The sequence below is a fragment of the Protopterus annectens genome, chromosome 6.part0, assembly GCF_019279795.1.
Source record: "Protopterus annectens isolate FY-2018-M chromosome 6.part0, PAN1.0, whole genome shotgun sequence".
Taxonomy (NCBI): domain Eukaryota; kingdom Metazoa; phylum Chordata; order Ceratodontiformes; family Protopteridae; genus Protopterus; species Protopterus annectens.
This window is the reverse complement of record NC_056737.1, coordinates 879,766,698-879,784,419: the sequence shown is the minus strand read 5'-3', so window position 1 is coordinate 879,784,419 and position 17,722 is coordinate 879,766,698. Positions and strand designations below refer to the sequence as shown.

The following is a 17,722-nucleotide window of genomic DNA, read 5'->3' as shown; positions in this document are numbered from 1 at the left end:
GTGTCTGACTATGGAGTCACCTATGACAAGTATGTTTGGTGTTGTATTTGGCCTTAAGGGCTGTGACTGCTTTGCACACTGCTTTTGTGGTTTGTGTTGCTTGTGGGGTGTCTTGAGGTAGCAGTTGTTTGGGTGTCTGCTTTGGAGGCCTCTGCTGTTTAGGTAAATTTTTACTCAGAGCCTCGAGTATGTCTTTGTGTGTTTGTGTTTGATTCAGTGGAGTGGTAGCATTATGTGAGGCTGGTTTTGTGGTGTGTGTAGTTGCCTTCTCCTCCTGTCTGGTCTTGCCAGTCCTGAGTTGAGAGAGCTCAGCCTCCAGTATGGCTAAATAGCTGCATCTCTCGCAAGTATTTGTGTTATGTGGGAGGAGGAGAGGGTTGTCTGTGTACATGAGGCAGTTATAACATTGCCTCAAGATTCCCAGATTCACCAGCTGGACCGGAGAGAAGATTGACAACTGACCTTTGGACATGCTAGAATAATATTGGGAATTCCTTAATTGAAAACAAGGGCCAGTGGGGAGTGAGGGTGTAGTGCTTTTAATTTTTAGTGCTGACTTATATAATTGCTTTAGTGAGCAAGTGCCAGGTAACTTGAGTGCAATGTGTTACAAGTAACTAAATGCAAAAACGACAAACAGTAACTTTCAAGTGAAACAAGGAAATAAGTACAGTAAGCAATGCAGATATCACTAGTGATCCACAGAAGCGCTGAGAAGTTGCGTATTGGGTGGAATTAGCTTCCAGGGAAATAACAAGCAAACAAACAACAAGCATATAAACAAAGCTAGATTCAGCAGGCCTGGATCTAGTCTATTCTAGAGCAAAGAAGGTGAACCAATTTCAGTAAGATACAGTTCAAATATTCAGGCACTATAAACCTTTAACCAGAAATTCCCAGCTCAGAAGGGCAGAGTCCAGCCTCTTCTCCCACAAGAGTGCAGACCACGAACCTTCTTAATGTAAAATAACTGGCCTGAAGCCCAAGTGCCTAAACCAGAACTAATACACTTGGACACTGGGCTCTCAATCAGCAGTTCCCAACTTAGAAGGATGAAAGCTACCTGTCCTGCCACCACAGTGCTTGCCACAAACCTTCCTAATGTAAAACAACTGGTCTGAAGCCCAAGTGCTTAATCCAAAAGACTTGAATGATAGCTACACTTTAATCAAGTTACAACCAAGCAGTAATAAATACCATTGAATACTTTAGAGAATGTCTGGATTAGTGCTCAAGTTACACAAACAAAGCTAGATCCAGCAGGCCCGAATCCAGTCTATGCCACAGCAAACAAGGCGCACCAACTTCAGTAACTTGTAGGGCCACCATTACTGGATCTGATGAGTCTCCCCTTGGTTGTGTCTGGAGCTGCTGAGCAGGCACTGGCTTATGAGGGTGTTTTCAGGCCTCAACATTATTGCATTAAACAGACACCAGCAACAAAAACCACTTTTATGCCTAAAGACTCATGAGCCACGTGCTCAGGCCCCTATGCCTAAACAGATCAAAATGGCTGAGGATTTAATTAGCTTGATCAGGGGTCCCCCCCCCCCCCTGCTAAGAGGCCTAGGCAAGGCAGATTCTGAATCTTCAGATCAGGTTTTCCATTTCTTCTGATCAGGAATTTTCGATTCTACCCTGAGGTTTCTGATGCAGAGGAATCCATCCCATCTGAATCTCCTCCTGAGGGTTACTCTTTTGGAGAGACTTTGCATATTTTAAGGGAACATTTTCACTGGGAGTCGGGACTTTCCTGAATCGAAAGAGGTTTGGGGATTTTCTTCATCCTCAGCATAGGCCTTTGGCAATACCTCCTGTGTTAGGCATTGTTGTTTTTTCAGAATCTAGCATGGCTCCTGATTCCCTGCCTCCAGCTCCTAGTAAGCCAGACAGATCAGGATTCCTGACTCCCACAAATTTCTTTTCAAAGATCCTGCTGCTGATCCTGGGACTATTTCTCAGGGTCCCATGGGTGTTGAGGCTTCTACAGCCAAAAATCCTACCCCTTCTGATAGAGATTCCAGGGCGCTGGATAGATGGGGTAAGAAGGTTTATATGTCTGCAACCTTGGCAATCAGGCCTTTAAACTGCCAGTTTCATATGCTTAAATATCGACAGCATGTTATGGGCTTACTGAAAACCAAAAATTATAATTTCTGATTGTGTGGAAAATAGTTGCATTCAGCAGAACAGGTTGGAAAGCATACTTTGCAATGTGGTTTTGATTCCTTGGAGGCCTCTTGTAGGGCCACCATTACTGGATCTGATTAGAAGGCACGCCTGGCTCAAGGAGCAAAATCTGCCTGATCATGTTAAAAGCTAAATTGTTGGATGCTCCTTTGCAGCATGATACTCTGGTAAGGCAGAAGAGGTTTTAAAGAAAATGGAAGACTACGCTAAATCTATGCAAACTGTAAAAGATTTCTTGCAAGTGCAGCCACCCAGGTTCAGCAGACACTGCCCTACTAAAAATTGATCCTTCCTGTGTCCCAACAGCCACTCTGGGCAAACCCAGGCTCTCAAAAGGCTTCAGATACCAATCATAAGGTTCATACAGGTCAAAGCAATGGGGTGCCTCCACCTCCAAATCTAGAGGAAACTAAGCACATCCCTACAGTAAGCAGTCTTAATGACTTTCCTCTACCATCTCCAACACTCTTTTGGCAGCCCCCTGGGTGGAAAACTAGCACTTCATGCTCAATTGACAGTTAATTACCCAGGACAAGTGGGTATTAAACATAGTATCTGAAGTGGTTACTTCATTTGTTATGCAACCTGTGGGTATCTGATCCCAGCTCTGATCTGAGCCGGCAGCTTCACTAGCTAAAAGATCTGCGCTCCTAGCTCCTCCCCCTACCCATAACCCCCTGCTGCCTACTGTATTGCCCCAGATCGAGTTTGCCGTGGCTGAAGCAGCTACTTGTGAAGAGCTCCTTAGGCTTTGTGAGATGGTTACCTTTTTCTGAGAAAATACCTTTAAATTTTTTTTTTTTTTTTTTTGTTAGCGTGTGTTGTGGTAGTAATTCCCCTAGTATTAGAACCCCTTTCTGTAGTAGTTTTTAGTCATTAGCATCGCGTGTTGTTCCCCTCCCCCCTTAGTGTTTGGGTGTGTGTATTGTAAAAAAAAAAAAAAAAAATGTCTGAAGGGGGCCCAAGGCAGTTTTTTTCTAAGTGCTTGAGTGTGACCATAAGCTTTCCCCAGCTGATGGCCACACTCAGTGCGTTTTGTGCCTGGGAGTGGCCCACTTGGCTTGCCCAGATTGTGCAGCCTTTAATCCCTGGGCAATTGGGGACATGAATAACAAGCTCATCCTGGCGGGCTTACTTCCCAACGACTCTGCTGCTTCCTCCCCTTCCCAGGCTCAGGCTACCTCCGTAGCCCTGGTGCTTTTAGCTCCCCCCGCTCTGCCTGGGACTCCCTCTGCTGTGCAGGGTCCAGGGGACACTAGTGCTTCTGTCTCCAAAGAAGAGACATAAGGAGAAAGACTAGCACAGGTCTCATAAAAAGTGGGCTGAGGCTCGCCCCTCAGTCCCCCCATCGAAAGTTAGCTCTCCCTCGAGGGTCTTTGGATCCTCCCCCTCTCTGCTCCATTTGCCTTGATTCTCGCGGGAGCCAGAGGAGTACCGGTCTCGGAGATCGTCGAGGTGGCCCTTCCGGCCCACCTCGACTACTTCCTCTAGAGTAGATTCCTGCAGACCCAAATGCAGTCAGGGTCCGCTTCTCTAATCCTCAACAATCCTTTTCAAGGAATCAGAAGGGACAAAAGTTGTGGTTTCGCAAGTCTTAGCTGTCCCATCCACCTTCGGACCCCTCGTTGCCTTTTTTTAATGCCAAAGACTGGGAACTTGAGACCTATTCTAGATCTCTCCGCCCTGAACCTGTTTGTCCCCAAGGAGAAGTTCCTGATGGTCACTCTTCAGTCTGTTCTCCCCCTTCGGGAGAATGACTGGATGTGCTCCATACCCCTCAAGGATGGGTACTACCACATTCTGATGGACAGGCGATCCAGGAGGTTCCTCCGCTTCCAGCTGGGAGACTGTCATTATCAATTCAGGGTTCTCCCGTTCGGCCTCAACTCTGCCCCCAGGGTGTTCACCAAGGTCATGGCAGTGGTTGCAGCCCACCTGAGACTCCAGGCATTCAGGTGTTCCTGTACCTGGACAACTGCCTCCTTGCTGCCCCCAACAGGCATAAACTCTGTTGCAAGGGGTTATGCTCCGACTCTCGCCCAGAGTTTGGGCATGTCCGTGAACCTTCAGAAGTTCTTCCTTCAACCAGTGGAGGCTTGGAGTTTATAGGGACCAAATTGGACACTCACATCTCTTGGGTCTTCCTAAACCCAGACAGGCTGAACAGCTTATCGCATCAGATCTTGGCCCTTCAAAGCCCAGCTCCTGCGGTGGAGTTAGTCCTGAGGGCACTGGGGTCTATGGCAGCGCCATCAGTCTCTCTCCATGCTCTCCTACAAATGAGGATCTTACAGTGGACTCTAATTTCAATGGTCACTAGTGTTTCACCCGCTGAACACTTCTATTCCGCTGAGCAGAATTTGCAGGGACTCCGTTTTTGGGTGGCTTCACTCGCGAGAGCTGCGAGAAGGGAGACCCTTTGTATTTCCCTCACCCCAAGCCGTGTTGACCATGAATGCTTCTCGCCTCAGGTGGTGGGGGCATAGTTCGGGCAGAACCGTCCAAGGCACATATGGACCCCCATAGAGGCCACTTTGCATATCAATGTCTTAGAGATGAGGGCAGTGCTTTTGGCGTTGCAAGCTCTCCACAACCTTCTCTCTCTAGGGACTATTGCAATCCACACAGACAAAATGGTGGTAGTCTGGTACATAAACAGGGGAACCAGGTCTTGTCCCCTTTGCCGAGACACTGAGAGTGGGAATGGGCTATGTCCACCAACCGCTTTCTGGTAGCAACGCACATTCCAGGTCGGTCCAACATATTGGCAGACAAACTAAGTCTGGTGATTCTCACCCCGTATGAGTGGTCTCTCAATCCTTCGGTTGCAAAACAGATCTTCCGCACATGGGGTTGTCCTTGCTGCGATCTTTTCGCCTCTCCGTCAAAGTGCGAGTACTTCGCAATACTTCCCTTCAGGGGAGACCCCGAGAGATGCTCTGGTGCATCCTTGGTCACCCGGTCTTTATGCTCATCCCCCCTCTCCCACTTATGACCAAGTTCATTCAGAATTCATTCAGTCTGTTAAAGCGAAGTTATCCTCATAACCCCATTCTGGCCTTGTCGGATCTGGTTCCCTTATCTGTGGTCTCACGATATAGTTCCTCCATGGATCCTGGATCCCATTCCAGATTTGATTTTGCATCCTGCAGGATGCCAAACCCCAAACCTGCTAAACCTCAAGCTGATAGTTTGGTTGATCCAGTTCCTCTGATGGCTAGGACTCCTGGTATCTCCTCTCCAGTGAAGGCCATTTTGGTGGCGGCTTGAGCCTGCTACCAGTAAAATTTACAATAGTAAATGGAAACGTTTTTCCATCTGGGCTGAGGGAAAGGGCCTGGATCCTTTTACAGTCCCTATTCCAATGATTCTGGATTTTTTGTCGCTAATCTTTCAAAAAGGAGCGAGAGCGTCCACTGTTAAGGTACAACTAGCCACATTTCCCATTTTCACATGAGAGATGGACTGGGATCTGTAGCATTTTCAAAGATATGCAAAACCTTCTTGAGGGGCATTTTTCTTTTCAAACCACCAGTAAGTCTGTGGTTCCTCCATGGGACTTTACTTTAATCCTACAAGCTTTGACAAGTCCACCTTTTGAGCCTGCCACCTCTGTTCCATTAAAATTGTCTTGGAAAACAGCCTTTTTAGTGGCTATTATGTCAGCCAGGAGGGTTTCAGAACTCCAAAACCTGTGCGTGAAACCCCCTACCTCATTTTTCACAAGGATGGTCTCTCAGGACTAACTAGTCTTTCCTACCAAAGGTGGCTTCAGTCAAATATTAACCAATCAATCAATTTACCGGTATTCTTCCCAAATTTTCAGAACAAAGGGGAGTACACATTTCACAAACTGGATGTACACAGGCAACTACATTTCTACCTACACAGGAATAAAGATTTTCGCAAGTCTGATAAGTTGTTTGGGTCTTTCGCCAAATCCACTATGGGAAAGGCAATTTCTAAAGTAACCCTAGCTAATTGGATTTCTCAATGCATAATCCAGGGGTATACGTCCTCAGGTAAACCAGTTCTTATGGGAATCCACGCTCATTCAACCCGATCCATTGCTACATCAGCAGCCTTCTGGTCCAGGGTTCCTCTGGACGACATATGTTCAGCTGCTTGGTCCTCTTCTCATACGTTCATTTCCCATTATAAATTGGATATGATTTCAAGGAGTAGGGCTTCCTTTGGCTCCGGTGCTTCGGAATATATCCTTCCATAAGGCCACCCAGGGTTATTTTTATAGGTCGCTGGGGACTCTGTCCCACAGGTTGCAGAACAAATGAAGTAACTAATTCAGATAAAGAAGTTATGTACTCACCATAACGTTCCATCTAAGTAGGTACTTAATTTGTCTGCAACCGACCCCCTCCATGCCTCCTAACCATATCATGATACCTGGTCACCTGAAAAATGTTATTTTTCATGAAGTAGGCAATACTTGATCCTCTGTCGAAGGTGTGTTTCTGGACTGAACAAACTCTATCTGAGGTAATACAGCTGCTGGCTCTGATCAGAGGTCGGATCAGATACCCACAGGTTGCAGACGAAGTACTTTCTCAGACGGAACGTTATGGTGAGTACATCACTTTATCCCAGGGGTACAGATTTCTTTTCCATACTTTGCCAATTCCAAATGGATGGCCAGATCTGCCACAACCAGTGGTCAGAGGCCCAGAAACAAGTCATGTCCCTCATGGATATGGGGGCTATTCAACCGGTACCAGAACAGGAAAAAGGACAAGGATTTTATTCAAGACTTTTCCTGGTACTCTGAAAAGACCATTCATGGCATCCAATACTGAACACGTATCTGGACATTCCAAAATTCAGAATGCTGACTTTACAACAGTTGCTGCCTATGCTAGGCAAGAATGCTTGGTTAGTAACTAGACACTTAAGAGGCATACTTGCATATCCCAATAAGGGAATTGTGCAGAAGATAACTGCTTCAGAGCAGGTTTTTTGCATTACCAGTTCTCTGCACTGCCCTTTGGCTTATCTACTGCGCCCAGGGTCTTTACAAAGTGCCTAGCACCAGTAGTTGCATTCTGCAGACAAACATCCAAATTTATCCTTATCTGGACTATTCTCATTCAAGCAGAGGACAAGTACACTTCAACATCTGACGTTTGTAAAGCTTTTAGCATGCCTAGATTGCACCATAAATGAAAAGAAATCACAACCAGTACCCTCAAATTACATTCCTGGGTGCAAGCTTGAATGCAACTGTCCAGATGACTTAACCTCACGCCAGACAGACGGAGGGAATTGACAACACACTTTAAACAAATGTTAAAAACCACAGTTATCTGCAAGAAAAACGCTGCAGGGTTTGGGGTTCATGGTATCCTGCATTCTTCTAATTCCATATTCAAGACTACATATGAGGAAATTTCAGTGGTACCTAAAAATTTATGGAGTCCACATTCACAGCCTGGAAACAATGATTCCTCTCATTCCCTGCCTACAACAGGAGTTTCTTTGGGCAGAGGCCAGTCGCCAAAACAAGGGACTGTTATTCACTCTACCCCCTGCCACCCAAACCCTAACTACAGATATGTCAGTCTGCTTGAGGGCACCCACCTGGCAGGGAGATGCATTTAGGGCAAATAAAGCCCAATCCAAATGCATCTACATATCAACCAGAAAGAAATGCTAGCTATTCAGAATGCTCAGACAGCCTTCAATCACTTGCTTCATCCAGGGCAACTACTGAAAGACTGACAGCACCACAGTTGTGGTACATAAACAAGCAGGGGGGGGTACTCATTCCTAGCCCCTTTGCAGATTAGTCATTGCCTTGTGGAACACAGCCTGGACTTAAATGCATCATTAAGCACAATTCCTGCCAGGAAAGCAAAGTACTCTGGCAGACAACCTAAGCAGAAATCTTATGGACCTGCACGAATGGAAACCTTATCCACAAATCTTCAGCATGTTAACAGAATGGGGGAGCCCAGACATGGATCTATTTGCCTCTCCCCAAAACTATCAGTTGGACAAATTATGCACAAGAACTCCTCACAAAAAAGCATGGAAAGTGGATGATCTCTCCTTCAGCTGGAAAAACTATTGGAGTATGTGTTCCCCCTCTCTCTGCTCTCAAAGGTCTTACCAAGTCAGACAGGAAAAACCAAAAAATGTTCCTTACTGCTCCGGACTGGCCTTGCCAGCACTGGTACCAGCTGCAAAGGAATATGTCACACCTTCCTCTGTGGTACTTGCCTCAAACACCTCATTTACTGTCTCTGCAGAAATATCAAGTTCTGCACACTGTGCTCCAAACTCAGAATCTTGCAGCATGGCTAATAAGCTAATTATTCAAACCACATCTCTCAGTAAACCTGTGATGGATGTCATTTTGGAAGCCAGAAGGCCAGGTACTAGAAAATCTTATGCTGATAAATGGAAGAGATTCTGTGCTTGGAATAAAGTGTAAGGAATAGTGGCAGCAAAGCCCGATATTCCTAGGATTTTACAATACTTGACTGAGATGCTTGACAAGGGCTCATGTTTTTCTCTGCCATGTCTGCTCATTATGACACAGCCTCCTGTTTTCTCATCCACTGCTTAAACAGCATCTCAGAGGGGCCGAAAATCTAAGGCCTCCCAGAAGAACACCAACTCCTGCATGGGATCTCAATTTTGTGCTGGAGAAACTTGCCCTGCCTCCTTTTGAACAAGCTACTGCAGGTATAAAATTTTTATCTTGGAAGACTGCGTTTCTTTTGGCAGTCACTTCAGCAAGAAGGGATCTGAAGTAGCTAACTAAATTTGATCAGCAACCTGTGGGTATCTGATCCGAGCAAGCAGCTTTCCAAGCTAAAAGATCAGAGCTCAGCCCCTCCCCTTTAGGGGCGGGGGGGGCTCACCTGGCAGGGAAGTGTATTCAGGGCAAATGGAACCCAAGTTAATTGCTCCTACCCTTGAATCAAAAGGAAATGAAGGCTGTCAGAATTCTCTACAGCTAAGAAGGACCACATTTTTCCAGGGCAACTAATGGTAAAGCACAGTCCTGTGGTACGTAAGCAGGGGGGGGAGACACTCATACCCCCTCTGCAGACTAGCCATGGCATTGTGGAACACAGCCTTGAGCTACCAAGTAAATCTACAAGCTCAATTCCTGCCAGGAAAACTAAATACACTGGCAGATGGTCTAAGCAGAAACCTCATGGACCCACACGATTGGAAACTGGAACCAAGGATTTTCAGCATATTTACAAGCAAATTGGGAGCCTAGATATAGACCTGGCTAGCCTCCCCCAGAACCTTCAATTGGACAAATTTTGCACAAGGATTCCCCACAAACTAGCTTGGACAGAGGTTTTTCCAGCAGAAGGATAGAGCATCCAATCTGTTTGACTTTCTCCTCTCTCTGCTCTCCAAGGTGTACAACTAAAGATCAAACGGGACAAGCCAAGAACGAATTTAATTGCACAAGACTGGCCATGCCAATACTGGTACCCCCTCCTGCTTGGCCCCATGGCACCTGCCTCGGACTCCTTCCCTGTTGTCTCAGCAGGGGAACCAGATTCTGTACCCTCAGCTGCAAACACTGAACCTAGCCTGGCTAATTGCATAATCTCCTCTTTCTTACCACCCCTCAGTAAATCCGTGATCTATCATTTTAGAGGCTAGGAGGCCTAGTACTAGAAAATATTATGCTGCAAAATGGAAAAAAGTTTGTACCTGGAACCATTCTCAAGGGATGAGGGCAGCAGTGCCCAACTTACCTCAGATTCTACAATATTTGACTGAGGTGCTTAAGGGCATGTCCTTTACCTCCAAAATTCATGTCTCAGCCATTTCAGCTCATAGCACAGAGCCTCCCCTATTTCACCCACTGCTCAAGCAGTTCCTCAGAGGGGCCAAAAATGTAAGGCCACCAAGGAGAGCTCTAACTGCAGCCTGGGACCTTTTCTTTGTCGTGGAGAAACTCTCTTCCTCCTTTCGAGCCAGGTGCTACCTCTGATTTAAAATTCCTTTCCTGGAAAAGTTTTTCTTTTAGCAATCACGTCTGCAAGAAGGGTATTGGAGTTACAGGTAGTTATGGTAGTGTGAGTCCTTTCTATCTTTCATGCAGACAGGGACATTCAGAACCAATCCCTCAATGCTCAGGGTGGTATCCAGTGTGGCTCTGACCATTCATTTGCCTACCTTCTTTCCTAACCCACAGAACAAAGGGGAACACATACTGCACTCTTAGATGTGCACAGACAACTTAGATTCTACTTGGACAGGACTAAACCTGAAAAAAGTCTGAACTGTGGCATTTGCTGCAGGGACAGTGAGGAAAGCCATTTCAAAGTGGATAGGCCACTGCATTCATTTCTGCTATAAGCACCATGGAAAACCTATCCCGCAAGGCATCAGACCCCATTCAACCAGGGCTGCATCTACCTCTACAGCCTCTCGGGGGCGTCCCTCCAAGGGACATCCTAGAAGCTGCTACTTTGAGTTCTGTACCTACTTTCACCAAGCATTATTTGCCAATTTTCTCTAAATCCAGAGCTTGTTTTGCCACTGCAGTCTTGCAGGGCCTTGTAGCTGGTCCTAACTTTTTTTTTTTTTTTTTTTTTTTTTTTAATTCCTCCTCCCTATCTTAGCTTTGGGAATCTACCCAAATGTAATGACTGCAATAGTGAAACACAAAGAACATAGTACAGTTGTGTACACTTACCATAAATGTAGAAGCTTGTGTATTCACTGTTGCAGTCCTGGTTACCGTCCCTTCAGCCCCTTTTCACTTGGCTATACCTCTACTCTCACTATTCTCAAGCTTTTTGGTGCATTTGCTTCTTTGTTGGAGGTATATCCTTGTATTATAGATTTAATTGCTTTCCATTATGGGTGCACCTGACATCTGGGGCAAGAAACTGATGTAATGGTGTTGACTGCATGTTTTTTACCCCCTGACGACCTAACATCATGGAAGAAGGGACAGTAACTGACACCGGACCCAAGACTTTGTTAATCAGGCCGACTGAGGGCTACTGCAAGCAGAACCCCAAATGTAATGACTGCAACAGTGAATATACTCTAACATGTACATTTATGGTAAGGGTACATAACTGCACTTTTGTCTTTATTTTGTAATAAAGTAACTTTACTGAAATGTTTAGAGCAGTCTCTCAAATTTGAAAGCAATTAAACCCATACAATCTTCATTTTAAGCTTAGTTTAAGGTCTTTAATTTCAGGTATTGATGAAGATGATGTAGCAGCAGAAGATACCAGTGCAGCAGAAGTAGTGGATGAAATGCCTCCCTTGGAAGGAGAAGGTGAAGATGTGTCCCGTATGGAAGAAGTTGACTGAAGTACACTAACATGGGCTGAAACAGCATTAGTGCAAAAAGTTGTAAACTTCTGTGAAGTTTAGATTTTTCTTTACTTATTGGTTTGCTGTATGGTTTGCAAATGCACTTCACATTGGCAGACTGAGATGGAGATGTCCTCTGTTTTTGAGGTTGATGCTTTTTTGTAAATAACATGAATGCAATAAAATGGTGGCAAAGTCGTGTAAGTGTGTAATTTGGGACTACTGTTTAGAATATCCATGGTTAACCTACATGTTGGTCAGTGCAGGTAACTAGAATGAAGCTTGTATGACAAGTGTGGGCACCCATCACAAGTTAAGCTGTGCATTTCAAATGTCTTAAGTATTTGGATCTTCCAACATCAGCCAGAGTAAAATTTTATGCCACCTGACATTCCTATCTGGATAGCTTCTGCCCGACTTAAAGTTGAGAGTGCAGATGTTCTTAGGGTTTCATTGCTGCAGTCATCACACTTTGCCTGCAGGTATCCCTCAGTCAGCCCGAATACCAGAGACTCTGTATTTGTGTCAGTTGCTGTTGCTCCAGGACTGACATCAGTTCGTCAGGGGTATGAAGACAGGCAGCCAAAACAGTTACATTAGTCTTTCTTGCTGATGAGCCCGAAGCAGTTCGCAAGTGCCGATTGGCCGCTACCTGAGTTTTCGCTTATGAATTGCATAATCCTGAAGTTTTCTAAAGCTAAGTACCCCATTGGGGGTAGTCCTCTCTTCTTGCTCTAGCCGATGTCAGAAAAAGTTAACGATTGATCTGAAGTAGTTAACTTCATTCCTTCTGCACATACGAGCATTTGGATCCAGTGCTGGCAAAACGTTTACAGGCATCGGCTCTAAGCTCCTCCCCTACCTATAATCGCTTCCTCCTGACTAACCCCAGATCTCGTTTGCTGCTCTAAGTTAGCATCGTGGTCTGAGCTGTAAGCGAAGGTGGTAAGGTTTCTCGTTCTCTCTTCAGTACAGTTGTATGTGTACCTGATTATCAGTGTTTCACTGTTGCAGTCATTACACCAGGGTTATCCTGCTGGCAGGCTACCAGCAGTCGGCCTGAATTCCAAAGTCTTGGTCCGGCGTCTTTTGCTGTCGCCTCTTCCCTGATGTCAGTGCGCCAGGGGGTATAAGATGCAGCAGATGCCATTTTCTTCCGTCTTTCTTGCCGTGCAGTGCCCGAAGCAAAAGTGGATGTTCATGTTATCATGCTGCAGTCATCATACTTAGGTTATCCTGCCGTCAGGTGGTCCTGCAGTCTGCCCGAATTCCGAAGTCTTGGTCCGGCTTCAGTTGCTGTTGCTTCTTCCCTGACATCAGTACGTCAGGGGTATATGAGGCATCAGACGCCATTTTCTCCAGTCTTTCTTGCCGCACGAAGCGGAAGCAGTTTGCAAATGCCAGTCGGCCGACACCTGAGATTTTCGATTTGAATTTCAGCCTGAAGTCTCCAAGTACCCCGTTGGGGAAAACACTTTCTTGCCTCAGTCCGATGTCAGAAAATTAACAATTGCATTTCTTGTGGGAAGCAAATTCCTCATAAGGACTTCCATTCCTATTGTATTCCTTGCCTAGGCCCAGACCACGACTTCACATGTCGGTTTTGCGCTAGGTTTAATAAATGCACCTTCAAACGCAGTTTTGACTTTGCACAGCATTCCTTTGGTAGGAAATTCAATTATCCCATGCAGTTGTAGCAGCCGACAACCAATTCATAAACACAAGGATATAAGGACAGGCAGCCTAGGAATAAGCCAGACCCAGAGGCCTCAGCTGGGCTTTGTCGCCGGTTCTCTGGTTTTCAGTGCGGTGCCTATGCACCCCCTGACTACCTACTGGAACCCCAAGCTGCCGACTCCCACGCAGAGTCTACTAGGCCGACGCAGCCATCTACAGACACCAGAGCAGATTTAGACACCAGTGCAGAGGAAACTCCTTCGGTTGCAGGTGTCTTCAGACCGACTACACTTGCCATTAAATCTTGTGCTAAACTTCTTTAAAACATACGAAAACTGTTAATCCGTCTACAGGTCAAGGCCCCATGCCTAAGAAACACGCTTAAGATGGCTGAAGATTTAATTACCCTTACCAGAGGTTCCCATCCCCCTCCTGATAAAAGACCAAGACAAGAGGAGGATTATGCATCCTCTGACCAGGTTTCTCTCCTCGGATCCTTCTTGGGAACAGGATTACACTTTCCACCTTATGAGGATTCTGATGCTGAAGACTCTATTTCCTCAGCATCTCCCCCTGAAGACTACTCCTTTGGGGAAACTTCCACCTGGGAAGGCCAGGATTACTCTGATTCTAAGAAAAGGCTCAGAGTTCCTTCTATTACCCCAGCACAGACCTCTTGCTATTCCTCCTGTTTTAGATATTGTGGGTGATGTCTACTTGGAGTCTAGTTTAAATCCGGACACTCTACCTCCTGCTCCAGCCAAACCAGACAGATACTAGAGTACCTGACTCACACAAATTCCTTTATAAAAGCCCTGTAGTTGACCCAGAAACCATATCCTAGGGTCCTAAGGGAGCAAAGGCTTCTATGGCTAAAATCATGTGTCCTCAGATTCCAGAGCCCTAGATAGATGGGGAAAGAATGTACACCTCTGCAACTCTGGCTATGAGAGCATTAAATTGCCAGTTTCACATGTTGAAATATCAACAATTCTTGATGTCTCAGTTAAAACAAAAAAATGAGCACACTCAGAACAGCCCGAGTTCAAGGAAATGCAGGATCTGCTGCATGCAGCTGAACAGGTGGGCAAGCAGATTTGATTCACTGGAACTTCCTGTAGAGCACCTGTTACTGGCTCAGTCATTCGTAGACATGCTTGGTTAAAAGAGCAAACCCTCCCTGACTGTGTTAAAGCAAAATTATTAGATGCACCTTTACAACAGGATGTATTTGGTGTCAAAGCAGAAGAGGTTTTAAAGAAAATTGAGGATAAGGCTAAATCTATGCAAACTTAAGGATTTCTTGCAGGTACAACCCCCTCGCTTCAGCAGAAATTGGCCAACAAAAAATTGATCCTTTCCAGCTTCAGACAGGGGCAAATACAGCCTCCCAAGGGGAAGAGGTCAGTCATAGGGCCCTTACAAACCTCGCCAATGGGGTTCTGCTACCCAGAAAGGAGGAGAAGACGGGCCCCAAGCTAACAGAAGGCAAGACACTATGACGATCCTCAAACTACCAAGCAAATCTCTCCTGGCAGCACCCTTGGGAGGAAAACTAGCATTTTTTGCAGACTGGCACATCATCACAAGACAAATTGGTTCTAAACATGGTCTGTCAAGGATACAGATTCCACTTTCCACCAAATCAATGGGCAGAGGCACAAAAACAAATTACAGCTCTCATGAACATGAGCCATTCAACAGGTACCTACACAGGAGCAGGGATAAGGATTTTAATCAAGACTCTTCCTAGTTCCAAGAAAGGACAAAGCATGGAGACCCATTCTGGATCTTTCAATTCTGAACCACCTATCTGCAAGTGCCATAATTCAAGATGCTAACACTACAGCAGCTTCTACCCATGCTGGGCAAGAATGCTTGGCTAGTCACTTTGGACCTCAAGGAGGCATACCTGCATGTCCCTATCAGACAAAATTGCAGAAGATACCTCCACTTCATTGCATGTTCAACGCATTATCAATTCTGTGCACTGCCCTTTGGCTTATCTACTGCGCTTAGGGTCTTCACAAAATGCCTGGCACCAGTAATTGCATACTGCAGACAGAGGAATTCAAATATACCCATACCTGGATGACTGTCTTATTCAAGCAGAAAGCAAGGACATTCTTTTACAGCATCTGGCCTGGCATTTGTCAAACACCTAAGTTGCCTAGGGTACACAGTAAACTAAAAAATCAAAACTAGTGCCCTCACAAAACATAACATTCCTGGGTGCCAGGCTGAATACAACAGCCCAGATGGCTTCTCTCACACCAGACAAACTTGGGATTCATGGCATCTTGCATTCTACTAATACCATTTGCAAAACTACATATGAGGAAATTGCAATGTTACCTGAAAAGTGTAGCACAGCCACAGTTTGGAAACAATGATTCCACTCATTCCCTGCCTTCAGGAGTTTCTATGGTGGGCACAGGCATGTCACCTCAACAGGTGTCTGCCTTTCACCTTACCTGCAGCCAGGCAAACTGACAGCTGCATCTGACTGCCTGGGGAGCAGACATGGCAGGACAGTGCATTCAGGTCAAATGGACTATAGATCAGAGACACCTGCATATCAATCAAAAAAAAAATGCTAGCAGTGCAGAATGCTCTAAGGACCTTCTACACCCAGGACAACTACTAAGGACAAGACAACACCAAGTTATGTGGTACATAACCAAGCAGGGGGGCACACATTCCTACCCTCTATGCAGGCAAGCAATGACCTTGTGGAACACTGCACTGTCTTACCAGGTTAAATTACAAGCACAATTCCTGCCAGGAAAGAAACACATTGGCAGACTACCCAAGCAGAAGCCTCATGGACCCACATGAATGGGAACTAAATCCACAAGTTTTTGCAATGATGGCTCAAAAATGGGGACGCCCAGACCTAGATCTATTTGCAAGCCCCCACAACCAACTTCAAAAATTTTGCACAAGGACCTTCCATCCACTAGCTTGGAAAGTGGATGCTCTCATTCAGTTGGAAAACATTAACAGTGTATGCCTTCCCTCCACTGCCTCGGTACTGCTGAAAGTCGGATTAGAGTGGCCACAAATGATTCTCATTGCACCAGATTGGCCATGCCAACATTGGTATCCAATTTTAAGGACCATGGCCCACCATGGATTTTGCCACAAATTCCTCAACTGCTCACCCAGCGAGACTATCTGATTTTACACAGCCAGCTCAAGACCTTATGGCTGCATGGCAAATTAACTAAACCAGCCAACACCTTTATCCAAAGCTGTTATGGATGTAATTCTGGAGGCCCAGCACCAGGAAAACCTATTCAGAAAAATTGAATAGACTTTGTTCCTGGAACCAGGCTATAAAGGCCTAAATCCCCTGGAGCCGAACATTCCTCAGATTCTACAATATTTAAGAGATGTTACACAAAGGACTTTCCTTTTCATCTAAGTTCCACGCCTCAGCAATTTCAGCTCATTACAGCACGAATCCTCCTTTTTCACATCCACTCCTAAGACGGTACCTCAGTGGGGCTAAGAACTTAAGACTGCCAAGGAGAGCTCCAACACCTACTTGGGATCTCAACTTTGTCCTGGAAAAGCTTACACTGCCACCCTTTGAACCTGCTTTTTTCAACCGATTTAAAATTTCTTTCACTAGCAATAACCTCATCTAGAAGAGTCTCTGCTACAGGCACTAATACTAATGGCAGTGGAACCTTTCCTTTTTCATCAAGACTGAGTTTCTCTACGAACCTAATACTTTTATGACAAAGGTGGTATCCAGTGTGGCCCTAAACCAAACCATTCATTTGCCTACCTTCTCAAATCCCCAGAACAAAGGAGAAAGACTCCTGCACTCTTTAGACATTCACAGGCAATTGTGTTACTACTTGGATAAAACTAAGGCTTTCAGAAAAACTGACCAGGTCTTTGTAGCCTATGCTACAGGATCACAAGGAAAAGCTATCTCAAAACGGACCATTTCTAAATGGATAGGACATTGCACATGTTTCTGCTACACACATCATGGGAAAGCAGTACCTGCTAACATTAGGCCCCACTCCACCAGGGCTACAGCTACATCAGCAGCCTTTCTCAGAAGAGTGCCAACCAAGGATATTGTGGAAGCTGCTACTTGGAGTTCAGTGCACACCTTCACCAAACACTATCACTTGCCTCTTTACTCTCAGACTAGAGCTGGTTTTGCCACTGCAGTTTTGCAGGGCCTACTAGCCTCTTCTAACTGTGTTTAACTCCACCTTCCCTCTTTAGCTTTAGGACTCAACCCAAGTGAATGCAGCAGGGTAACACTAACATAAGTTTTGTACCTACCATAAATGTAGATGTTAGTGTTCACCCTGCTGCAGTCCAGGTTACCCTCCCTCCATCCCCTCTGAACTAGCTGAACTTCTCTACCACTTTATCCTATACTACCTCTGTGGTGTATTTGCTTGTACCTAAGGGTTTTGTTTTATTTTTATATAGCCATATGTATATTGATGTGTACTAGGCCAATGGCCCTGGAGCCTTTACAGGCCTAACCCACAGG

The 17,722-nt window shown here is 45.5% G+C and overlaps 1 protein-coding gene across 1 annotated transcript in view; it reads left to right on the top strand.

The window, feature by feature from the left end:
- The window catches only part of LOC122804591 (heat shock protein HSP 90-alpha), a 171,165-nt gene extending 159,450 nt beyond the window's left edge, over nt 1-11,715 (top strand). Inside the window, exon 11 of the mRNA XM_044074551.1 lies at nt 11,399-11,715. Coding sequence (XP_043930486.1) covers nt 11,399-11,514 — 116 coding nt within the window. The 3' untranslated portion in view covers nt 11,515-11,715. The remainder of the gene's footprint in view (nt 1-11,398) is intronic.
- Nucleotides 11,716-17,722: the final 6,007 nt, after the last annotated feature.